Genomic DNA, 24,975 nt, shown 5'->3' on the forward strand with positions numbered 1-24,975 from the left:
AAAAGGTTTCTTGCCTGCATGCCCACTTCTCTACTAAGTTGTGCGTGTTAATTTTGTTAAATAGTGGGACCTAACATTTCTATAATCTATAAGAATCAGTGCAACCAATTTCCCAGAATTGCACCTTAGTTTTATATTGTATTTGTAAGCTATTGTTGTGTAATAATTGTTGTGTAATAACACAAAATGCATGCATAATAATATTGTGAGTTAACACAACATTGTGAAGGACCCCTGGCTGGATCACACCCATCTTAGCATCAACAACATTGATTCTGAAATATTTAACTATACATTACAGATAGGTGTGACTCCCTCTGTGTTACTCTTGGATAACAGGTTTGTTTGTGGATCGTGTCCATAGAGTTTTATAATTATATCGATCGTGATCGTGTCACGACAAAAAGAAAATCAGTGGAATGTTTTTTTTTCTATTGTTCTTAAATGGTTTGCGGGACCAAATAAAAATGTAGCGTTATTATAAGTCGCCAGCCTCGAGGTAGGACAACATCCTTTCACAGAGCTGTGACTTCTGATCTCCGAATGGAGGCGTGGGTTCAAATCCCACTTCTGACATGGTTTTTGCATCGTTCTATCCACGCAAGAATGCGAATCTTCGTGTCATAGAATAGAGTTGGTCTTCATACAGAATGTATGTTCATTCACTCACTATGAGTGATCTGCAATATTAATTTATATTTATAGAACATATACTATGTTACCTCAGACCGAAAAGCTATAGATGGGCAGACTGTGAAAAGGGCGACTAATTTATTTTAGCTCTATTTTGTCTGTTACTGTTGCTGTATACGGGATCGACTACACCACCCAAAATGCCTTGCGAGTGCCGAGTGCGACCAGATCCAGCATCCAGGCAAGAGGTCACCATGCAGTAGCGAATGCAGGAAATAGGAATTACAAGTCGGCCAGGCGAAAAGCTGACACACCGCGGTGGGGTGGGGGGAGCAGAAAGCAACAAGAACACATCGAAACGTTAATAAAGACAATATAAATAAATAAGGTGTCTTTGCACAGACAGTATGCAGCGAGCATTACAGATAGCAGGTCAGGTCACACTTCCTGGTTACCGTATCATTCACTTCCAGTATCATAACCGTCAGAGCTGTCAACAACAACACAGCAACTGACGAGTACTGGAACTGACTGACCAAGTGACCATGCGATCGTTATAGTGAGTTGACATATTGTTCTTTCGCTAATAGTCAACCATCACTTGTTGTCTAAAATGTGTAGGCCTACAAAAGAAAAGACGTTAAAGCAATATGGACCAGTGAACGGGCTGCCAAGGGAACTGTGTTAATCCTGTTTACAAACGAATCAAATCCATTGTATCCAGTTTGTTGACATCGATCACACGCTGTCGTGCAGTTACTAGAATTGCACAATAATCACATTAATAGGCTATTTATATGGTTATAGTCGTTCAAGCATTGTGTGTGAATCTTTATATGAATGGAATTCGTAGCATATTGTATTTTTAGGCTCCTTCACAATTAATGTTATCAATTATCAGCTTCATTGTCATCTCATTGTACGGTTGTACCTCAGCATTAGCATTAATAACCTATAATTACGACATAGTGTAGTAAGGTTCAACTAACTATCATGCAATGTGTGCCAATTTGCCAAATATTATAATGTCTTTAGTGGTTACCGATTAGTAAGCACTAAGCACACTGTACTGGACTGGAAGAGTGTGTTCAGGTTCACAAATCACTACCGTAGTTATTTTGGTTACAGCTTGTAACCTCTTTTGGGTGGTTAAATTATCATTCTGGGACCAGCAAAGGGAGAGGTACATGAGGTGGGGTTGTGACTGAACTCAAGGACTACTATAGATGCAGTAGTAATAGATGGAACCGAGGAAATCTGCTGTTGTGGTCTATTTTCATTCATTCTGATTTTCATTAACAACAATGTGCCTCTTCAGGAAAAGAGAGCCCTGCAGTCCCCAAGAGGAAGCTGGGTGAGGACAAAAAGGCTGGGGACCTGAGGAGGAGAGCTATAATTGGAGGTGGTGCACTGCAAGCGAGCGGTGGATGAAAGGGGGTAGGGCACAAGACGAGACAGGAGGAGAGCAACCAGAGAGAAAGAAAAGCACTAAGTGTGACCCAGGATGGAGGCCTTCAGGCGGACATACCTGCGTTTGTGTAAAGAGGGAAGTGTGGAGCCCCAGGAGTCCGTTCTGACACAGCTCCAAGAGACCAGGGTGGTGACGGGGGGCGCCAGACTGGACCTGAAGGCGCAAAGCCTGAATGCAGACACCTGTGCTGTGCTGGGCAGGGTCTTCCACAAAGATACGGTCTTCACAGAACTGGCTCTTAGTGACTGCATGCTCAGTGAGGAAGGTACTGTATCTTATGTGTGTGAGCCTCTGGCACATACTTCTGATTTAACGTAACATACAAATGTTCTATGTCACATGAAGTGATCATAATGGCACTTGAATATATTATGAATATACCTGTATAGTGTATAACCTGTGTGTATATATACACAGTATTTTAATTTCATTTTTTATTGTCTTCTGTTATCATTTAAAGTCGAGTTGAAAAGAAAAAAGTTTTAACCTGTGGTCAAATTGTGCTCCCGGAAAAAAAAAATCTTTGTATTTTTATATCCTTTTATACCCTAAATCCAATCATGATTTCTTCCTGTAAAACAAATAATAACGTGCTTCTGTCAGTAAGCCCCAACCAATTTCAACCAATACTATCTAGCCCTAGAATGGAGGGATTCATGTCAGTGATATTCTAATTTGTAGCGCTCAGTAGTAGTATTGCACAGCACACACCCAATAATTAATTGTGCTGAGGTCTCTCTAGTTGTTCCTGTTGGGTACCACCTTGCTTAGAACAATATCTCTTGCCATACTGTCCATGTTTGTTCCTTCAGGTGCCAAGGCGCTCATCAGTGGACTGTTTGGTAACACCACTATTAAAGTGTTGGATCTGAAGGTAAGACCACAACCCACCAGGCATTGCAACTCACCGACAGCCAACATTCTCTCTTCATTAACCACTTCAACCTACTGTACTTGCGGTACACATCCTACTATAAATGCGCCACGTGTCTGTGTGTGTGTGTGTGTGTGTGTGTGTGTGTGTGTGTGTGTGTGTGTGTGTGTGTGTGTGTGTGTGTGTGTGTGTGTGTGTGTGTGTGTGTGTGTAAGGTTGTAATGCACGTAACTCGAGAACCGTTTGCCCCACCGACTTCAAATTCGACACACACGTTCCACACCCCCACAGGGAGTGCAGTGCCCGGCCTCGAGTCGGTGGCATACACCGTTGTCCACAAACACCACAAAAGGCTCTGGTCAGGCTCTGCCAGTGGGCCTAATGAGGCCAACTCCTCTCACCTGTGCAATTGCCAGCCTCTGCCTCAGCCAATAGAGCGTCGCAGTCCTGCCCCCTACCAGGGCCCAGGAAATGATTCCCCGTTCATTTTCCTCATAGACATTTCAAAGAAAAAAACGTTGGGAATCATTTCCTATCCGTTGCTATGACAACGGATATTATTAGGTTCCCAAGTTGCATCATTCCCAAGTATGCCGGTGGCCAACGGGCACGGACAGGTCTAGTTGGTAAAACAAAGGAAAAACAGTGCCCTCTTTTTGGTAGCCACAGTCTGTCTCGAGAGACTAGTTGTACGTCAACAGAGGAAATTGGCAATCAAGAAGCTTACAGTCACAACGTGTTGCAATCTGATGTGTTGTGAACTTGTAGATCTGATATTTTTTGCCAAGTTGCTTATTATGATGTTATTGATTGATTGATTGATTGAATGCTTATTCTATAACAAGACCCTGGGCAATACAAAACATAACGCAGACAATATTCTACAATACAATACAAGCTAAGCTGTACATGTATTTGCCTGTACTGCATATTTGTGATGTTGCTTTGTAGGGAAATAACCTGAGATCGACGGGTGCTGAGGTGTTGGGGAAGTTGCTCGCTCGGAACAAGACTATCCGTAGGTGAGAAATGTGCAGCTGTTATTATTAGGGCAACATCCCAAGATGCATGTCTGGTTTTAAACTCTGTGTACGTCTTATTATTGTGTGTGCTGTTGTGTCAGTGAGTAGTGCTCATGTGTTGCTTGCAGACTGGTGTTGGAGTGGAATGCGTTGGGCATGTGGGATGAAGCATTCTCTGTGTTCTGTGAGGGTGTGGGCTCCAATAACACCCTGACCCATCTGGACCTACGCAATAATCAGATAAGCCACCAGGGGGCCTCAGAGCTCGCTCTGGCACTGAAGAAGAACAGCACCCTGGAAGTTCTTGGTGAGGGGGGGAAACATAAACTATGAATCAAATATAATACAGTCCTTTGCATATCTGCGATCAGTATTGTGACAATGTTGTGTGGTGCACCACTCTTGGCCTCCCATACCACAGATCTGAGGTGGAACAACATTGGTCTTCTGGGCGGCAGGTCCCTTCTGGAGGCTTTACAGCAGAACAAGACACTGGTACAGCTGGACTTGGCAGGGAACAATATACCTAGTGACACACTCAAGGCTCTTGGTAAGGAGTGTATCTGCATGTATTCAGTGTGCTGTGCACACATATATTATATGCGTATAACCCGTGCACAGCAGGTTTGTTCATGTTGCATCGTTACGTTCCCATAATATCCACTTATACCACGTGTATCTCTTGTCCGTGTGCTACACACTGCCCTCCACTCTCACACACAGCCTCATTTCTGTCCCGTCCTTGCCCGCTCCCACCTGTCATTTCCCCCTCCAGAGCAGGCTATAGAGCGTAACTCTGAAAGACAGTCCACTCTGAACACGAGTCGCAACAGAACCCAGGTCCTCACCAAGGAGATCCAGACCATTAAGGAGGAGAAGGGACGACAGGTATAGGGCTGCGGCTACTGATTGTTTTCTTAGCGATTCATCTGTCCATTACTTTTTGAATCAATCGAATAAGCGCTTACTTTTTAACCAATCAAAGTAAAACTATTCTAATTAATGTTTTATAATTTACTGAATTACTATTAGTCTGACTACTTAAGCCAGGGGTATTCATTTATTCAACTAGATTAGGCAGCGGGCCACAACTGTAGAATGGTGTGTTGTGTGTGTGGGTGGCCGCACAGTATTTGTACATTATATTGATGTCTGAGGAATGCTTGTTTGTCATACGTAGCTATTAGGAGAGAGCCACGTGTGTTTAATGCTGCTACTTCATTTTGGTGAAGTATTCAATTGCTACATGTAAGCACCAATAACCTACACAATTAGCTCTGCAATGAAAATACAAAAATAACATCACATTGTATTTCTTCTGGTCATCATATCTCCCTGTCAGTACCTAAATCTGATGGAGACGATAGACAAACAGAGAGAGGACATGGGACGCTCCAGCAGGTCAGTGGTTTGGGATGATTGGCTTAACCACGTACAGCAAACAGCGAAGAATACCCAATCTACATCTTGACACATTTCTAGATTGTAGATTTGGTATTTTTTCTAAAAAAAACAACAGTTGCCCATGTTATTGTGCCCAAAATAGATACACCAGGTTGAAAGTGGTTAAGGCACAATTTTACTAACAGTTGACAAAAATGTCATTATCAACATAAAAAATAGATGTTAGATAGATAAAATAATTGGAGATCCCGGCACTCAAAGTTAAAAGAGGGAGCCTTTATTAAAACAACATGTTTGGACCACACTTGACTTGGTCTTCATCAGGGCTTGGTTAGGGTTAGCCCTGACGAAGACCGACTGTGGTCCAAACATGTTTAATAATGGCTGCTCTCTTTTAACATTTGAGTGCCTTTTTTATCTGATGTCTTACCACGGTTTAATCCAGGAGCACCTATTACTATTTTTAACTACTTTGACTTTGCTGTCTCTCTCTCTCTCTGACCACTTTAAACCTGGCATCATTATTCTATATTAAATTTGGCATATGGCCCTTCCGTGTTTCAATATTAACGGGTGCACTACAAAATGTCATGTTTTGGGACACATAGTTTTCTCTTGTTTTACGACACGGACGTGACGCGGCCATATTATGGAGACCACTTGAAACTGGATTTTCAAGCTGTGAAGTGTCCTAAACAATCACCCCCAAATATTCCCCCATATATATATTTTGCCATTGTGACATGTGAGCTTGTAGATAGGCTATTTCCACCAGCAAAGTATGAAAGGGCATAACTGGTTCAAATGTTTCCCCCCTGTCAGAACAACCTCTATCCATGTTGGCCAGCTCCAGGAAGCACTGAACGAGAGGAAGTCAGCTGTCAACTCAGTCACTGCCAAGTACGCTTCATCTCTTCCTTTATTCTCGGCTCATACAATGGAAGCACAAAATAATATCTTACTTGAGATCCGACTGGTGGACAAGTAGTCCTGCCTGAAGTTCAGTATTAAAATACTCTACTGTAGCATACAGATCGGTTAAAATAATGTTTCATTCATTAAAATTAGTTTTATTTCTATGTATATCGACAATTCGATATGTATAATTTATAATCTAATTATCGATCCCTTTTTGAGAGTTCCTAATTTATTTTACTAATACATAAATAAACAGAAGGAAATGGCCATCTTGGTTGGTAAATGGTGCATTTATATAGAGCCTTACAGAGATTCTGCGTTACATTCACACACATTCATACACCGATGGCAGTGGAAAGTGGAACCATGCAAGGCACCAACCAGCACATCGGGAGCAATTAGGGGTTCAGTGTCTTGCTCAAGGACACTTCAACAGTAACTCTGTGGGAACCCGGGTTCGAACTGGCAACCTTACGGTTACCATCCACTATCCAGCCACTCTACCCCTGAGCCACTGCCGCCTCACATTGTTATTGATATATTATAGACTTAGTTGTGAGTGTCCCCATCTTTTTATCATAATGAGAGGCATATCCCCTGACTCAGCCTCATGCTGACTTTACAGGTGTTGAATTTTTAATCAGGTGCTTGGAGGGTCAGCTATTATTAGCAGCCAAAGATTCCCAGGTACATACACGACCCCAACAGCATGTCTATTTATTCTCTGCGATGACCCACATACTGCTGTCCCCTTTTCCCCTTTGGGAACTGTTTTTGTGGATACTTCCATTAGACAAGGTGGCACCTGGCCACCTGTATTTTTTCCTGTGTGTTTGGCTTCACACAGAACCATGTTTTACCAAAGTGGGAAGGAAGAGTGATGGCTCGCTAACTTCCATCCTCAGAGGAAAATTACATTTGCAGTCGGGGTCTATTTGAGTTTTGCGGGGTGGTCAATGGGAGGGTCTCCTATTCAACTTAATATCTACGTCTAGTTTGCACACCCTACTCAGGGACTGCGCAAGTTGGTAAACGATGTTAATTGGGAACCCTGCATGTTGGGACATTTTAAAATGCATAAACATCTCCTTAGATTGAGCAAAATCTGTTGTTTGAGTTGTGCCTGTTGTGCATGCATGTTGCTAGCATAAATCATGCAATGTCTCTGAGTTTTCAATCATGTTACTATTCATTGCATCATTTTCAAAACAATAGTCTGCCTCATCGATCTTCTACTTTAGTAAGCACTTATTTTTTCCTATCTTATTTTATTTCCCTTTAGTATCTTTGGTTGAATGGATAGACTGTGCATGCTTCGAAGTTACAATGATCATGATGTGTTTGTGTGTACTCAGATTGCAGATGACAGAAGCTTCACTTGCACTCTCTGAGCAGAAGAATCACAATCTGGCAGAGCTACTGGCTCGTGTGAAGACCGAGAAGGATGAACAGCGGGAACGGCAGAATAGAGAGAGGAGGAAAGAGCAGGAGGTTTGAACCGAGATACTGAAGGACAGAGACAGAAACGCATTAAAATGACAGGGTGACTGGGCTGTCATGTGACCACTGTGTGTCCTCTGCTCTACAGGACGGCGTACTCAGAGAGAGCAAGCTCCTCAGAGAAATGCAAAACACAACAGAAACCAATCAGCAACTCAGGAATAAGGTGCGTGAAAGGTGTGAGATTTTGTGACCAGGTGACCGGGCCTGAATTCACTTTCAGTACTTGTACTGAAATGCCCTGGTACTGTAGGTAGACACACACTTTGACCACTTGAATGGGTATCTCACTTTAAAACACTTCTGGGGTCATTTGTATGTTTACTTTGGGCTTTTGTGTGCAACCCGGACAGTTTTTACGTTGCTTGATTCGATATTCATTTGTACATCAGAAAACCTGTATTCTTATCACAGACCTGTCTATCCTCCATGCCTGTTGTATGCATGTGAAGGCCCTGGAAACCATTCTCTCAACTGTGTGTGTGTTAGGTGGAGGAGATGGAGCGCAGGTGTAAGTGCCAGCAACAGCAGATCTTTGAGCTGAAGCAAGAGCTGACCAACACTACAGCAGAGCTCAAACTACGGCTAGCACAGACAGAAGGTAACATACAAACGCACACTGTAGGTGTCATATGGTAATACAGTACCTAGTTGTACTAGTTGTTATAGTGTTAGTGTCCTGAAAACCACAACTTTGTTTCTTACTCTCTCACCCTCCATCAGATCGTTTGGAGATGGAAAAGAGGAGGTCCAAACAGGCCTTGGAAGACATGGATAGTCTACGTCAGAAAGAGGTACTCTCCAGGATGTAGTTACAATTATAATTTACAATTTGGAGCTGGCAAAGTGCTAGGTCAGAGAACACTAAACAGCATGAACCTTAGTTATAGGAGTTAAACACATTAACCCTAGCATTCCTATTCTGGAACATTCTTTGAAAATAGCAGATCTACAAGCTTGTAGATCTGCTTGTAGTACAGTATAAATAATTGTGTTGCAGATCATGTTTTCATAGAAGTTTTATTAATACTATCAAATGTTTTGTACAGGTTGACAATGTGAATCGGCACCTAGAGGAAAGCGAGAGAGCTTTGCAGGAACGCATCTTCAAACTGGAGAGTCAGAGAATCCAGTTGGAAGAGGTCAGCTTTTTAATAAAAACATAAAGTAGATTTAAAAGCATGAGATTTGCATGCTGGTAAAAAACAACAGTATAACACAGACATTAAAATGTGCAATGTGTAATGCTGCAGGAGCTGAGCAAAGCAAAGGCGTTGTGTGTGACAGAGAGAGCCCAGGCAGAAGAGGAATTGGGCAAAGTGCGTGCTCAAATCCGCCTGGAGCAGGTACGCTTTGAGAGCGTGTGAGAGTGCGTGTAAACAAGGTCTTTTTATGCTGCGGCAAATCTTGAAAATGGCATATTTACTTTTCATTCAGTCTAACATTAAAAGAAAAACATTAGGCAATTTTTAAAAATACTGTATTTTCCCCCTAGTTAGACCCCTCTGCTCCATAATTCAGGGTCCTATTGGAACATGTCTATATATTATTTATTTATTTTCAGGGCTACATCGATAACATCAATCCGCCCAAAAAAAGAACAACCCAAAACCCCGGAAACAAAATTGAACGGGTTATGGAATATCCTTAACTTGACAAAGTTAAAGTATAAAAGTATATTAAGCTTGACGGGCACATAAGAAAGAAAGAGATTCAATTGACATCAATTGACTGAATCATTATCTCACAAGAAAAGACACAAAACCTTCCTTCCTTCCTTCCTTCCTCTCTCCCTCATCCACATTGGTTCCGGGGAGCAGCAGGAACATGCAGCCTCCTTGGAGGAGAAGCTTCGCTCTGTGCGTCAGTCCCGTCAGGAGGCCCAGACGTACTGCTCTCAGCAGAAACAGACCATCGCCGACCTGCAGTCCAAGAACGGACAACATAGCGTTGAGATAGACGGACTTAGACGCAGGATTGAAGAGCTGCAGCAGGTTTGCAACCCACAACATGCACGAAATATGAATAGCACCCACACAGATTGTATCCTCCTCCGTTCAGATGTTCTTCAGTGTGTCATGGATTTGTGCTGGCACATGTTTGAGGGTGTATATTTGTCTAAAATTGTGCTTTCTGTGTCCAAAACAAACTGTGTTCTGGTACCAGGACTTGTCGGGTAAGGACCAGGAGAAGGTGGCTGAGGTGTGCAGGGTGAGGGTGGAGCTGCAGGAGCAGATTGGACACCTGCAGGCTGAGAGGACGGCGCAAGGGGGCCTCAAAGAAAAGATCAGCGCTTTAGAAAGAGAGATGAAAGGTGCACGATCGCTTGGCGCTTGCCCTTCTTCTCTTCCTCTGACCTTCTCCACCATTTCCCTCTCTCTCTCTCTCTCTCTCTCTCTCTCTCACTCACACACACACACACACACACACACACACACACACACACACACACACACACACAATCACCGCTTTCCCATCCTGTACAGTTTCATGGTTAAACCTGCATTCATCATCCATTATACTGTATGTGTTTTGACAGTCTTGTCTGCGTGTGTGTGCTGTTCCGTAGTGCTCGCCAGCAACCACAGAGAGGCGATCCTTGACAAGGAGAGTGAGATCTCCTCCATGAAGGAGAAGCTGCGTCTGAGAGAGGCAGAGATTCAGAGGATGAGGGAGGACGAGGCGCAGAGAGCCAGCTACCTCCAGAGTGCCATCCTCACCTACGTTCAGGGTTCACCACTGGGCCACTACAGCAGCCCCAAGAAATGACCCATTTTACCTCTTTCCACCGCTGATGTTAGGATGTGTCATTGTTGCTTAAACACAATTGAAGGTATAAACATTAATTTAGGGTGTTTCAGCATAGACAGCATAGACAACTCCAGTACAAAGTTCCTGCTGGCACATAAACACCTACAATAAATGAGACAGACCTCCAAAGACAGTAATGTTGGCTTCAGTTGTGTTTTACCCTTCTGTGACAGTCTATAACAACAGTCTATACAGCCTGACAGTTTCTATTGCTTAAGGGGGGTGCTGTGTCCACACTAGAAAGCGTTTTTTGTTTAGTTTGTGACAGATCATGTCTAGAGCGCAACACATGCATTGACCTCTGCTCAATGATTGTGGGCGTGTCTATCCAATTCTGAAGGCGGTCCGCAAAAAAGAAGAAAAACAAAACGCTGGATGCCAATGGCACTGAAACGCGATGCTCGGCGCTAGGAAGAGGAGTGCTTCAGCACGTCTTTACCATAGAAATACATACAATAATTGCCAACTAAAATAAAAATGCTTTCTGGGGACATGGCCCCTATGGCTATAGTGAAATAGATTTTTGGTAGAATGTTTGTGTTGTATAGCTAACTACCTGGGCATGATTTAAGTCCAGTTGTAGCTCACATGGCATATGGCTGAGAGGCATTCCAAGAGTGCCAAAATCTCACAAAACAAATCCACCTGTGTTTACCTTACCTGTAACCTAGCATCAGCCACCCCCGATGTTAGTAACGCAATAGTTTTCATTTTGTTTTTTTGTTTTTAAATACTGAAGCAATCTGCTTTGTTTGCGTTATTTTATGTGCTAAGAGTGGGATTTTGAGACCTGTGTTGCCATGCAATGCGAGTGTGTGGAATTGCTACTTGCAGTGAATTGCTTACAGAGCACAGAAGCAACAGATCAAGTTGATCTACACTATTTGAACTGTAGCTGCAGTATACAACCCATGGTTCCACCAAAGTTCAACATTTCTGTCAAATTGACATGATCCTATGCTGTTTCAGCTCTGTATCAGTGCTGTAGCCTGTAGGTGCTCAGATAATGGCCAAGTAATTCTCACATGCATGCAATAAAAATGCATTTAATCACGGGTTGTGCTGAAAATAATCCACAATCCAACATTCAGTACATTTGATTGTTTGCACTATCCAGTGAGTAGAATTAGACTGAACTCAGCAATCTATTGAAAGCAAAGCCAGGATAGTTGTTGGCACTGTTGATGTTGTTTACATACATGCTGTACAATATAGTGTCACTGACTGATGAGCCTAATTTATACAGTGTTGTACTGCAAATGCCCAGAGCCATGATCCATGTTCTCGGACAGTATAAATTAGCCTATGGTCAGGACCAGCTGAAAGAGATTTGTTCTACATAAGCCCATATGTTTTATTGTTTGTGCTACACATACTATTATTGTTTAAGCTATTTTCTCTGACGGTCAAATTTAGAGCATTAAAAAATGGCTTAATGTGAATTTACAGTTGTATGTTCTATTGCGACCTAAGAGCATCATGGCAGTGATGTCATCATTGCTATGAGAGGCTCTTAGATCAATGATTAGTGTGACATTGTATAACTTTTTTTATTATAACTTTTATACGCTGTTATGAAATCAATGAGATTGATTGATTTCTTTCAGGTGGGCTTTTTACCATTTTTTTTGTGTTTAATTTTATATTTCTGTGTTTTGGAAATAAATTATCATTTTTTTTATGCATGTTAGATCATTATTTACATTTCGTATAGCCTATGATAATCTAGACAAGTTACAGGAGTGTATTTGTGCAGTATTTCCATAGAGTATTTCGGAGGTGTAGTCGAACAATGGGAAAGTGTGGCAAATCAGACAGTTGGGATGAGGTCACTGGGGCATGCGGGCAATGTCTCTTTAAATGCTCTCGGTCTTTTCCGGATTCATTCGGCAGTGCCCGACATCGACCCCTTTCACTGCGGCTCCATCACTGAGCGGACTGGCCCGCTTCTCTCAGTCGAAACCACACAGCAAATTGTTGGATCTATTTAGCTTAATTGTCAGCTTATTGACGCCGCCAGCTCCATTACAAATGCAAGCTATAAAATGTGTGGTGGTCGGCGACGGGTAAGCCTTTTTTATTTTTATTTACACAAAGCGTATTTCTTTTTTTCATGTGTGATTCAGTGATGCGTCCACAAATGGATGGGAGGATGCTATCAGAAAAGGGGCTGGGGCTCTCCGCGGTTTGACGGGTGGTCTCGATCGTCTATGAGGTCTGCTGCTCGTTGCAATGCAAACAACTAGCCTACGCGATGTGCTTGCTAGTAGAACCATTCTCAGATGTTTTTAAGACGTACACTTGTCTGGTCGGGTGTTATCTCGCTCTCGAATTGTTGAGCCTATTGTAGGTTACGAGTAGAGCGCCTTGGGATGCTATGCAGGGAACACCTACACGCCTTACTGTACAACGTTAGGCCATTGGGCTGAAGTGCTGATGCACGCTAAGGAATCCGTGGCCAATATAGGCCCGCCTTTCTCTGTTGTGTCTTATCTCATGTGTTTTATTTATCATATCATTTCAGAGGCTACTGCTGCTGCTATATGCCATTCAGCTGTATTGTTTAGACATTTTCAGCGAGATACATGATTCATTTCCCCTCCTCACTGTCGGATTCACATCACCTGTCAAATCCAATCCATGCCCTTAATATTTATTTCAGCCTGCCCGGCTATTTAGAGTAGATGGATGTGTTACTGTGGACATCTGAAGTAAGGCAGAGAGCTCAGTGTACTGAGGTCATCAATCAATAAATGACATGCCGATGCCAAGGCGTTTATCGGTGTGTCTCTGATTTAGTGGTCTGTACCACTACCAGGCAATAGGCATGAACCCATACTGTCAACCACTCCTTTCCATCCCTCTCGGCCTCTCCTCTGATGTCATTCCCACCTCCTCTCTCCCAGCCAGCGAAACCCACTGACCTCAGATATTGTGATACACCCTCACTTGCATGTGCTTACATCTGTAGCACACCAGTAACTGACACACACACACACACACACGCGCGCACACACACACCCACACACACACAATCACTCGTTATTGCATGCATGAGTGCACCGGCGATCTCTCGATCACTCCATACTCATCCATTCCACTTCCAATTTGCACATTTCCCTCGGACAGGCACACAGTGCACTGCCAGTGCCAGCCAATATTCCGCTGTGTGTGACTGAAAGCAAGAGAGATGCGAGCATGTTCCCATTCATGTGTGTGTGTGTGTGTGTGTGTGTGAGGTCTTCTACACCCTCCAGGCAACGTGAATGTAGGACACTGTCTGTGTGACACTGAAATAGGGAGAGGCCGGCGCCTTAGTCTTAGTGTCTTTACGCACACACACACACACACACACACACACACACACACACACACACACACACACACACACACACACACACACACACACACACACACACACACACACACACACACACACACTCACTCATGCACACATGCAAAAATGTTTATTTTTTATATATATAATGTTTAAAGGCTTTCATTATATTACAAACCTCTCTACAACATTGAGCCACCAAATATCTCAGTAGACTTTGTTGGTCTCTGAGATTATGTCTTCTCTCCAGATGTTCTTCTAATCGTTTCTGTCAAACTTGAGAGCATTGCTAATAAGATTTAAATTCGACTGTACATGTTTGATGCTGGACACTAGATCTTTAATATTGGATATATATTCGAACACATTTTTGTGTTTTCTTTTACTTAGACAGTTATATACGGTACTCATTCTCCCTTCCTCTTAATCTCTCTCTCTCTCTCTCTCTCTCTCTCTTTCTTGCTCTCCTTCTCCCTCAGGGCGGTGGGTAAGACCTGTCTGCTGATCAGTTACACCACCAATGCCTTCCCTGGAGAATACATTCCCACTGTGTGAGTGAACCACATCGTGCAAATGTTTTATGGCATGGCCAAAGACCAGACTTTGGCCACCGCATTGAGATGTTGCTTCATTTTCATACTGCACACCTAGAAACCTACTATCATAACTAAAGATTGGACAGGGAGGCCTCGCCTTTATACATATATATCTTGTTTGTTTACTATTGAAGCATATCAGTTCCAACCATATGTTAACGAGACAGCCTGCATGTGCAATTCAATGGTCAGATATTGCTTTGACATATAACATTTCACTAAAGTGCTCTGCTCTTCCCTGGCCTACAGCTTTGACAACTACTCCGCCAATGTTATGGTGGATGGAAAACCAGTCAACCTGGGCCTGTGGGATACAGCAGGACAAGAGGACTATGACAGGCTCAGACCACTGTCTTACCCACAGACGGTATCCAAACACTCACATACATGTGTACTGTGCACACATACATACCTAATTCATGCGTTATCTCTCTTGCTCTCTCTTACACACATGAAAACATACTCAATTCTAAACACTTTCCAAGGCCTCTGCACACAGCTTTTGAAACTAACTGCATTTATACACGTGTGCACACACACACACACACACACACACACACACACACACACACACACACACACACACACACACACACACACACACACTCGCATGCATGGACACACAGACTTTGCTCTCAAATGGCCATTTGTCTGATTCTCTCCCAGGATGTGTTCTTGATATGCTTCTCGCTGGTCAGCCCGGCCTCCTTTGAGAACGTCCGAGCTAAGGTCAGTACGCTGACTGACCCCCTGATCCGTCTCCCCCAACTCCCCTTCCCCCACGTGCCGAGTCTGACCATAAGGAGGCATATCTATGGCTTCACCTGGCGTCATCTGCTGCGAATGCCTCCAACCAGGCCTCATCTTAGAACATTGTGCATTTTAGTGCCTGAAGGGCATCGAGTGCTCTCACATTCTGTGTGGAATGTGTCATGGGTTAAATGTTGTAAGGCGAGGTCTGAAGGGGGCCAAAGACTGTATAGAAATAGTAGCGGCACACTGTGGTTTCAGCTGCAGAGCACCCTGAGGTGGTCTCATGTGAAATTGCAAACATTTGTCCAAGGTCGAAACTCTCTCTATGCAGTTTTTTGTGGTTCAATGGTATCCTTTCAGTGCATTCAGGTGAATCTTTTACAAATGTGTGCTGCTTCTTGCATCTCGTTCCACAATCCACAGATTCTTGTAATTGTTCACGAATGTGTCGTCATGGAATGGGGTCCATTGCTTGAGCCACTGTATTGTAACTTTTTTCTCTCTAACTGAACTTCCCCCGTGTGTGGTGCCTTAGTGGTACCCTGAGGTAAGACATCACTGCCCTAACACACCCATCATCCTGGTGGGCACCAAGCTGGATCTTCGAGATGATAAGGACACTATCGAGAGACTCAGGGACAAGAAGCTCTCCCCCATCACCTACCCTCAGGGCCTGGCCATGGCACGGGAGATTGGTGAGGCTGTTTGGAGGGCTGGATATGTTGTGTATATCTGTATGTATATGGTGTGGTGTGTGTGTGAGTAGAACTCTTAATTTAATTTCTTTTGACGAGTACAATGGTGAAAGGAGACACAGCTAACATTGAAAATAGATTTTAAATAATAGGCATTAGAAAAAGCAGAATGGTACTGACTTGTTTCAGCACATTCTGATGATGGCTGTGTGCTTGAAACACGTGCGTTGCTGCAAGCCATGGAATATTCTGCCTTCATCCATACGCATTTATGTGATATGAGAAACATGCAAACACGCCAAGATTGATCACTGTATCTTCGCTGGCTTTACATTACGTTCTCTCAGTGTAAGGCTGTAAGCAGTTGTGCCACAAACTAGCGTCGCGTCTAGAATTGCACAGAAAACCCAGAAATCCTCTCCCGTGCCTTTAACTGGCCTCACTGTATTCTCCCATGGGAGAACTAAGTTAAGTGTGTTTCACGTCTTTTAACCCATTCTGAACGGGCACCCATTTTGGTGTTGGCATCATGTTATGCTTCAGCTATTTAAAAATAGCAGATCTACAAGCTCATATCGCGCCACCGAGTGGCGCGATACGAGCTTGTAGGTCTGCTATTTTTGTAAAAATCGAAGAACGACTGACATTTTTAGAATCTCATCTCAGGTCAGAATGGGTTAATCAGACCAGTGTGTGTCCAGTGGAAACCTCGTATGAATCTGATCTCAGGTCAGAATGGGTTAACTGGCCTCACTGTATTCTCCCATGGGAGAACTAAGTTAAGTGTGTTTCACGTCTTTTAACACACACACACACTACGATCGTCCTGGTTTCTCAGGGGCTGTGAAGTACCTGGAGTGCTCTGCGCTGACCCAGAGAGGACTGAAGACGGTGTTCGACGAGGCCATCCGTGCCGTGCTCTGCCCTCCACCCGTCAAGAAAAGGGGCAAGAGGTGCACCATGTTCTGAGGATGGTGTAACACAACAACATAACAACAACCACTACTTCTCTGAGTGTATGAGGAAGAGAGAGAGAGAGAGAGAGAGAGAGGAAGAGAGAAAGAGTGTTAGCACTGCTGAGATTTTTCTTCTTTCTAATCATGTTTTTCAAAGTGACAATGGTATCAAGACCACTACACAAACGTTTTTTTTTTTTACATGACTTAATATGTTCATCACACGATGAAAAGCATTGACTTTCCATGTACTTTGTATACATAACTGCATCAAGTTGCCATTGTATTTTATATGCACAGAATTGACAAAGCTGTCTATTAATCTCATTCATGACATCCCTCCGTTATCAGCCATGCTTGCTTGAGTTGATGCAGTGTTGACTAAATAGAAAGTGAACTGTGAATTCGCCTTCAGGTTTGAAGTTACCCAGGACATCTGATGTTGGATCAGTGATCACATGGAGAATGAATTCATACAATTGGCAGGCAGATTGAGGTCAATTGGCACTATACTGTATGTTTTAACTTAGAGCCATATTTGATGTACCCAAAACACTTTTTTAATTGTTTTTCTTAACCACTTAAAGCCTATACTTCTTTGTGTGTCAAATAGCAAAAATAGCTAATCTATAAGCTACATTACAAGTCTATGGATCTGCTATTTGTATGCCGAAAGTTCTACTGGTTTCGCAGAATGTTCGCCTATGATGACATGCCCAGAATTAGCCCTAGAATGTCTGTGATATATTACACATACATTTCATGTGTCCCATACAGAACCATAGATCACTCCCATGCCCTCCTGGGCAGCAGACTCATCGTGGCTCATCGTTGTAGTGCTGTGTGTACTTATCCAAATGTTAGCAGGACTGAACATTATGAAAACGTCCTTTGGCGAGCTCATAAGTATGGGCTACACAACTGACAGGTGAGGTGTGTGTGTGTGCCCAATACATATTCTCACCAAAGACGAAGTTTTCATATTTTCAATCCTGCAATCATTTTAGGCCCCGTTGGGTAGGTGAATGTGGGTCTGGAGAATCTGTGTGCAGCTTGTGCAAAGGTGGATATATTTGACTAAAGATCTTTTCTGCTAGAACTTTCAAATGGATATGAAACTAACGGACAAGTCGCAGCAATTAATTATTGGGCGAACTATGGTTGTATGTATGAAATTAATATACGTAATATCACAGCCATTCTAGGTCTCGCCGAGAATATGGATGCTAGGGTATCATGTGGTTATGAAATGTTGGTCTGATCGTAGGCAGGGGTTTCTGGGTAACTTCATCTAACTCTGTGAACGTGTGACGGACAAGCATGCCAAACATGTGGGCTGTACAACCTTGCTGCCTGAGTTCTGCCTCTGAGGTGGAAGAGCTTGCATGGGTCTTAATATTATCTGTCTTAATTTATCCCATTGTTTTAGATCTCTTATCTGTGTCCTGTGTGTGGCGCAAGCATGCATGTGGGGGTGTGCATGTTTGTGTGTGCGCGAGTGTGTGGAGACGAGCACATGCTGGTATCAATGAGAACGCGAGCGTGGGTTAGTGTGTAAAAGACAGTATTGTTTTGAGCAGATTTTTTAGTGTCAAGTTTTTGGTACTATTTCATATTGTATTGTAGTAATACACAAGGCTTTTCAACAGTCAACAAAGAAAAAGGGATATTGATTACAAGTCTAGTGATGTACAGAATAACCCTTAGAGAAGGAATGCATTCGTATCTACATGTACCTGAATATTTATCTCTTAAACTAAAATTATTCAAAAAGGATTATAGTCACTGACATTGAATTTAGAATGTTACAAAACTATGTAAGATAAAGATGCCAATCATTGTACCATTTGTCACATGTGGCAAGCAGTGCAGATTGCACCTTTTATGAAACACATTTCTGTATGGTTTGTGGAACTAGAGTGTCTGTCTCCCTCCTCTGGTGAGATGCAGCACTGCAATTCCTTGCTGTCTTTGGTTGGCATAGCAACTGTGTGGTTGAATAATGTTGTGTCCAGTCCTGCCTAGGGTGTGAAAAATGTAGCTGAGAAGCGCAGCAAAAAATACAAAGTACTATTGCATGGAAATTATCTGGTTTATTTGACCCACTGTAATTCTTAGGAGAGGTTGTATGATGAAATGCATTGGCCATGTATGTATGTAATGTAAGATGACTTGTATACTTGTTTCAACTGTCTGTCTTATTTTTTATGACTTCACATGTCTGTGTGGTGAAATATTTCAATTTTGTATAATAAATACAAATGTATATGTACGACATTTCGCTTTCTGTTACAATCTGCCGTTACTGGCTTGGGTAAGGGACGGGTTCAGGTTCACATGCTGGAGAGAAAACCAATAAGAGAGCTCAAAATAAATCACTCACTGGATTGACTTAATTACACCAGATGAAGTAGTAAGTGTTTCTGCTCTTGTTCAGCCAGTGACATGAGAAACAAGCGTGATTGAGCCAGCAGTGGATAAGGAGGTAAGAAGAGTGGTTCCAGGTTTGATCCCTGCCTGCTCCTCCCGACATGTGTCCTTAATGAAGACACTGAAGCCCTAACTGCATCCCTGGTGCTGTTCATTAGCTGCCCACTGCTACTATTAGTCAGGGTGGGTTGAATGCAGGGAGGGCACAAATTCCAGGTGTGTGCATATCTACTCGACTCTTGAAATGTTCCCTTTCAGCAAGCCAGAAATCCTCCGTCCACAGGCAGAGTGACTCCATTGGTCATGTTGCTCTTATTGCTCAGCAGGAACAAGATACTGTTAACGACATCCTCCACCTCTGCACAGAGAGAGAGAGAGAGAGAGAGATAAAACATTTACAAAATAAATGAGAGAGAGAGAGTAGGGCTGCAACTATCATTTATCTTCTTAGTGATTATTCCATCGATTACTCAATTCATCGAATAATCAAGAAGCATTTTTTTGGGATACTTAATTTTTTAAATATATATGAATGATTTGATGCAAACAAACAGTTTTGTTTATAATCGACTAAATTGATTAATCTGATTAACAACTAAGCCATAATTTCATACAATGGTGTGGCACAACGATAGTGAAAATATCCAATCAAGCCCTGTAAATCAGTTTCATCGATTAACATATACATATACATTAACTGTTACCAGGGCTCTGCGTGTTATAAGAAGGTTAATGAGGTACGAGGTAATGAACAGTAGCAATAAGTCTGACCTGCGAACCTGCCCAGCGGGATGCGTGAAGTCATGGTCTTGGCTTTGTCCGGATCGCTCCAGCCCAGGCGGCCCATTTCAGTCATAACCACTGTGGGGTTCACACTGTTTACACGGATCTGCACACAGCACAGGTCCGAAATGTAGTAAAGAGATAATATAATACATTCAATTATAAATGGTCTGACTCTGTTCTGCAGTTCAAAGAGGAGGGAGGAAATCACCCCCTCCGCCGCCAATATGCAGGACGGTAGCACTTAAACTGGATCAGAAGTACAATACCAGAATACCCATAATCATTACCCATGATGGAATACTTGTGCATTGCACCAGAGATGGTTGCATGTATACATTAGTTTGTTCAAACACAGGTCTGTAAACGCTGTAACCTGTGTCACTGTCCAGAGTTGCATGTTGTATGTAATTTGTGCTATTATTATCAATTATGTTGTGTTTTCTTATTATCTATTAATGTACTGATCAATATTATATAAGAAACCATTTGTCTTATTTTGTGTTCATATTATGGTTGGTGTGTACACATTATTGCTTTCATTTGGGCAGTGATTGGCAAACCCCACCCAAGATTCACCTGTCTCACTTGAGACGGGCTGTCAGAGATCATGATTGTGATATGTTTGTGGCACCTGGAGAGGGTGGCTCTCTGAGAGCAGAGTGAATGAGGAGTGAGAGTGTGAGACTAGAGTCTTGTTATACTGTAAGTTATTGGAGTAACTGTTCACATTGGAAGAAGAGATTGAACTTTCTTGGATTTCTGCGCTAAAGGTTTTCTGTGGACAAAAGAGTGGACTTTAATTTTGCCATAACTGCTGCATAGAATAGCCTGGAATTAATGATTTCCCATTGGATTTCGGATGTTGGCTTATGGACAGTGACAGGACACTAATAGGTCAGTGTTGAATATTTCATTTGATTTGTTTGAGCTATTGAAAGACTGGTTTTGTTTTTGTTTATGTTTATGAAAATAAATGTGTTTATGGGTTGGGTCCAGTGTAATGCATAATGCCGGTCTGGTACCTGGTAGGGTCCCAGCTCCAGAGCCATTACTTTGGTCAACATGTCCAGGGCTCCTTTAGTGGTGCCTTTAAATCAAACAGACCAGAAAGGAGAGAGAGAGAAATAAGACAGGGTGGCTATTAGTGTGGACTTAAACTGTTTTTCGTCGAACAATGTGGCTTCCCTCTGCAGTGTGTAGCTATGGACAGCAAGTTACTACATGTATATTGTGAATGAAGCAACAATGATAATGATGATATTAAAGTGCTATGGGGAGCCTAGCAGCATGATATGTGCTGTGATTGGCATAGCAGTGTCAGCACTCAGCATGTATTATATCATATATTGAACAATGCCTATTGCCTAGTACATCATGTGCTAACATGCTAATGTGAGCTTTAGAATAGTTTTCCCATGCCTGTAGCTTTGTTTTTGTCTCCTTCATATGTGTGTCCGGTTAAAATCTGCTGCTTATCCATTTATATCGAGCTTTGGGGAAATTAAACTGGGACTTTTGCTTTTATATTATGCTGTGCAGTGCATACTGTATATCTTGAACAATGCCTACACATCACCAAGAAGCTGACATAAGTTTGTGTCATTGTGTGTGGTCATGTTTTTGAGCTGTGATTGGCATAGCAGCATGGGCTGAGCTGTGTAGTTAGCTGTGATTGGTCTACTTTTGTGGGGACTGCAATGGGTATAAGCAGCGTCAGCTTTAGCTGTGTAGTACTAGTATGCTGTGATTGATGTACGTTTTTGGACATACAGATGGTCTACTCAGGGGACATACATAAGTAGCCTTGGGAACCAAAGTCATGTGGCCTCTAGGTCAGGAGCCTATCTCCTGTTTCCTTAGCATAAGGAGATTGATGTACATGTACACATTCTGGACATGATGCTAGTATGCTTAATGCTTGATGCTGAGTCTCAAGAAGGGCACAAACAGGGTAAAACTTTTTTATAGTCTTTGTATGTCTGTCAGTCATCCTTCATCATAATAAATATCATAACACACACACACACACACACACACACACACACACACACACATACAGTTCACATTGGCTGTCCCCTTCAGAGGCTAGCCATTCTGTAAAAATGAGAGACAAAGGAGACCGAGGGCACACCGACGGAAAGATTAATAGGAGGATGCAACCAACAAAATAATTATAGGGGGACATTATCTAATCACTCCAGACAAAATTGTGATTATTATACAATGATTATGGTAAATTTTGTTTGGATTATGGCCTAATCACAGCTGCCATTTTTCCCTTACGTCGCCCTTGCGGTGGTTATGGTCACTAGCTGGTCTGAACTGAGTTACTCACAGTAGACAGCATGGTCTTTGAGGGCACACTGTGAGGCTTGGCTGGAGATGTTTACTATGGAGCCCCCTGTTCCTCTGGCCTTCATACCCCGAGCCACAATCTACATGTGATCCAACCAAAGGGAGAGAGAGAGAGAGACTCTGAAAACAAAATGACCAAACCAACCAGGCATTTGTACAGATGGCAATGACGATTGATGAAGAATATTGTTACCTGGGAAACTTGAAGCACAGCTCTCACGTTGATGTTCATTGACCTGGAGATCGGGGAGGCTTTTGAGTTTTATACGTTGATTCTGAAGCATGCTGATGTATGCTTTTGCGACGTGTTGTCACACGTTTCCTTTAAACTACAGAATTATATATATATATATTTTTTTTGTGGCAAATTCGGCATGCGACACCATCACACAACGGAGTATGAGTTAGTATTAAAGGCTCTGTTACTTGTCAAACTGGTCGGGGGTGACCTCCAGGAAGGGCTGCAACGCGGCATACGCGGCGTTGTTCACCAGCAGATCGACGGGACCCACGTCCTGCAGCGCTGTGGCCGCGGCCTCCCAGTCCGCCAGGTCCACGCACACCGGCGTGATGGACGGACACTGCGGGACGACAAGCCACACACCAGACACCGGAACGAATTACCCGGGGGAGTTATCTAGCACGGCCTCCCGTCCCGGGACGAGTAGGCCGTGGAAACAAAAGGGGCGGCGGAGATGAAAGGAGCAGCGGGGACATTACTAGACAGAGTGTGCCTGTGATCATAATGAGTAGAGAGATGGAATGGGGTCACAATAGGAGAGTGAGATGGGGGGGGGGGGGGGGTTAGGCGTGAGATTGTGGGTGCAGAGGTCGCAAAGTGGGGCCCCCCAGAATAGAATTGAGATCAGGGTGTGTGTGTGTGTGTATGTGGGGTGGGGTGGGGTGGGGAGGGGACTGGGGGTCTGTACCTTACCTCCAGCACCAGGGTGTCCAGGTCTGACCGCGTGCGCGTGACAGCGGTGACCTCCGCTCCGCAGCGCACCAGAGCGAGTGCAGTGGCCCTCCCTATCCCTGAGGAACAAATATCCATAAACACAAAGCCTATTATGCACTTGAGCTCCCAGTGTGACACTGGGGGTGACACACACGCATTCCTATCATGTTTGAGGGTTTACGTCATTAGAACTGGTTCTTCCATTGACTCCGAGTTCCTACGCATGGAATAGTTCGACTTTACTTACTTGCAGTGCATTTCAGATCGAAGAATTGTACTGTGAAACTTTTAATAAACGATGTATAGGTCTGCGTACCAACGTCTAATTAAAACATGACATTTTCTTGTTTTCTCAAATGTATTTTGAAGTGAAAAACGAATTATACGTTAGTACCCCGACCCCTATAGTGTTTATAGTTTCAATGTAGGCCTACGGATATGCTACTGTTATAGTTAGATGGATGATAGGCTGTTGGTTTAGCCTACTTATGATCCTAGATGACTATTTCTTAGCTCTGGTCCATATGGACCAGAGCTAACTATTTCTATGCATTTGATTTCTATTACCTTGCTTACTAAGAGCGTCTGCTATATGCCTGAATTGTAAATTGACCAGATGGTGTCACTGTAAGGCAAGCACTGGAAATGATGGGGTTTTTGTTTTTACAGTACCTTTTCCTGCTCCCGTGACTAGAGCCCGTTTCCCTGCAAATGAAATCTCCATGGTTCGTCAAGTCCTCGAACATAAACTGTGAATTCACATGTACAGTCTGAATGTTAGATTTATTATGGAAAGATAAGATTCACTTTTGTATAGGCTTGTTATACTCATAATGTCTCGCCGATTTACTAATAGTTTTACTGAGCTGAGCACAGAGCACTGTTAGCTCAAACTAATTTAGCACCCAGCTAGTTGATTCTATTTTGGATAAAAATACAATCTTTTCCAGAGACTACCATTGTGGATTGCAGCAGTGAAAATTATTATTTGCTAAACACTGCTCGTTGCTAGCCTCAATTGGGCGACCATGGATTTATTTTATCTTTTGATAAAAGACATAATATGACCGCCTTGGTCAAATAAGGCTAACTCGTTGCTTATACCCACTTTCAGACTGGTGCAGAAGGAACTTGCACTCTTGCAGCTTGTTATGGACAGTGGACAGCGTCACAGCGATCACGTCAGCTCAGCTCAGATGGATCCCGAGTTGCACCAAAAAGTTAAGTGACGTCCCACGGCCACGGTCCCACAAAAAGTGAATGACCAAAAAGATGGGACACTTGCTGTTTGGCCCATTATACTTGCAGTCACTGTGATTATAGAAAACATATCCTCCAGGTCACGAGTCGCAGGTGACTGTTTTTCTAGTGCTTATGAAATCGAACTGAAATAATTGTATTGTTTGTAATGTGTTAGTAGTGCCTATTCTATGGTCCCTGCAGATACATTAGTAGGCTACTATACATTTTGCATCAAAA

At 42.9% G+C, this 24,975-nt stretch overlaps 3 protein-coding genes across 5 annotated transcripts; 2 read left to right on the top strand and 1 right to left on the bottom strand.

The window, feature by feature from the left end:
* Positions 1 to 972: 972 nt before the first annotated feature.
* lrrc45 (leucine rich repeat containing 45) lies at positions 973 to 10,766 on the top strand. Of its 2 annotated transcripts, XM_083788161.1 has the most exons (18): positions 973 to 1,196; positions 1,960 to 2,369; positions 2,917 to 2,978; positions 3,930 to 4,000; positions 4,129 to 4,307; positions 4,422 to 4,550; positions 4,776 to 4,888; positions 5,343 to 5,401; positions 6,227 to 6,304; positions 7,678 to 7,813; positions 7,911 to 7,988; positions 8,312 to 8,423; positions 8,546 to 8,616; positions 8,872 to 8,964; positions 9,076 to 9,168; positions 9,643 to 9,816; positions 9,989 to 10,136; positions 10,392 to 10,766. In XM_083788161.1, exons 2-18 carry the CDS (start codon positions 2,138 to 2,140, stop codon positions 10,589 to 10,591), a joined length of 2,028 nt encoding a protein of 675 aa, XP_083644287.1. In that variant the 5' UTR covers positions 973 to 1,196; positions 1,960 to 2,137; the 3' UTR covers positions 10,592 to 10,766. The 2 variants fall into 2 exon arrangements, with proteins under 2 accessions (XP_083644287.1, XP_083644288.1); XM_083788162.1 differs by lacking the exon at positions 973 to 1,196 and having other exon boundaries at positions 1,820 to 2,369.
* Positions 10,767 to 10,908: 142 nt separating this feature from the next.
* On the top strand, positions 10,909 to 19,242 carry rac3b (Rac family small GTPase 3b). Its single transcript, XM_083788166.1, has 6 exons — positions 10,909 to 12,699; positions 14,450 to 14,521; positions 14,816 to 14,933; positions 15,233 to 15,295; positions 15,855 to 16,014; positions 16,853 to 19,242. The coding sequence occupies exons 1-6, from the start codon at positions 12,494 to 12,496 to the stop codon at positions 16,981 to 16,983; spliced, it is 750 nt and encodes a 249-aa protein (XP_083644292.1). The 5' UTR covers positions 10,909 to 12,493; the 3' UTR covers positions 16,984 to 19,242.
* Positions 19,243 to 19,395: 153 nt separating this feature from the next.
* Positions 19,396 to 24,817, bottom strand: dcxr (dicarbonyl/L-xylulose reductase). Of its 2 annotated transcripts, none has more exons than XM_083788168.1 (9): positions 24,605 to 24,817; positions 24,169 to 24,245; positions 23,476 to 23,573; positions 22,968 to 23,122; positions 22,735 to 22,777; positions 22,522 to 22,621; positions 21,209 to 21,273; positions 20,180 to 20,289; positions 19,396 to 19,758 (listed from the first exon to the last, which is right to left on the bottom strand). In XM_083788168.1, the coding sequence occupies exons 2-9, from the start codon at positions 24,218 to 24,220 to the stop codon at positions 19,740 to 19,742; spliced, it is 642 nt and encodes a 213-aa protein (XP_083644294.1). In that variant the 5' UTR covers positions 24,221 to 24,245; positions 24,605 to 24,817; the 3' UTR covers positions 19,396 to 19,739. The 2 variants fall into 2 exon arrangements, with proteins under 2 accessions (XP_083644294.1, XP_083644293.1); XM_083788167.1 differs by having other exon boundaries at positions 20,172 to 20,289.
* Positions 24,818 to 24,975: the final 158 nt, after the last annotated feature.

The sequence above is a fragment of the Protomyctophum parallelum genome (genome assembly GCF_964188405.1).
Source record: "Protomyctophum parallelum genome assembly, chromosome: 17".
Lineage (NCBI taxonomy): Eukaryota > Metazoa > Chordata > Actinopteri > Myctophiformes > Myctophidae > Protomyctophum > Protomyctophum parallelum.

Coding starts and splice junctions, on each gene's coding strand:
- rac3b (XM_083788166.1), top strand. CDS start 12,494: ATGCTCTCGGTCTTTTCCGGATTCATTCGGCAGTGCCCGACATCGACC. Junction 14,522..14,815: donor GGAGAATACATTCCCACTGT/GTGAGTGAACCA, acceptor CCTGGCCTACAG/CTTTGACAACTACTCCGCCA. Junction 15,296..15,854: donor TTGAGAACGTCCGAGCTAAG/GTCAGTACGCTG, acceptor GTGGTGCCTTAG/TGGTACCCTGAGGTAAGACA.
- dcxr (XM_083788167.1), bottom strand. CDS start 24,220: ATGGAGATTTCATTTGCAGGGAAACGGGCTCTAGTCACGGGAGCAGGA. Junction 22,622..22,734: donor CTGTGCTTCAAGTTTCCCAG/GTAACAATATTC, acceptor GATCACATGTAG/ATTGTGGCTCGGGGTATGAA. Junction 21,274..22,521: donor CAAAGACCATGCTGTCTACT/GTGAGTAACTCA, acceptor TTTGATTTAAAG/GCACCACTAAAGGAGCCCTG.
- lrrc45 (XM_083788161.1), top strand. CDS start 2,138: ATGGAGGCCTTCAGGCGGACATACCTGCGTTTGTGTAAAGAGGGAAGT. Junction 2,979..3,929: donor TTAAAGTGTTGGATCTGAAG/GTAAGACCACAA, acceptor GTTGCTTTGTAG/GGAAATAACCTGAGATCGAC. Junction 9,817..9,988: donor GGATTGAAGAGCTGCAGCAG/GTTTGCAACCCA, acceptor TTCTGGTACCAG/GACTTGTCGGGTAAGGACCA.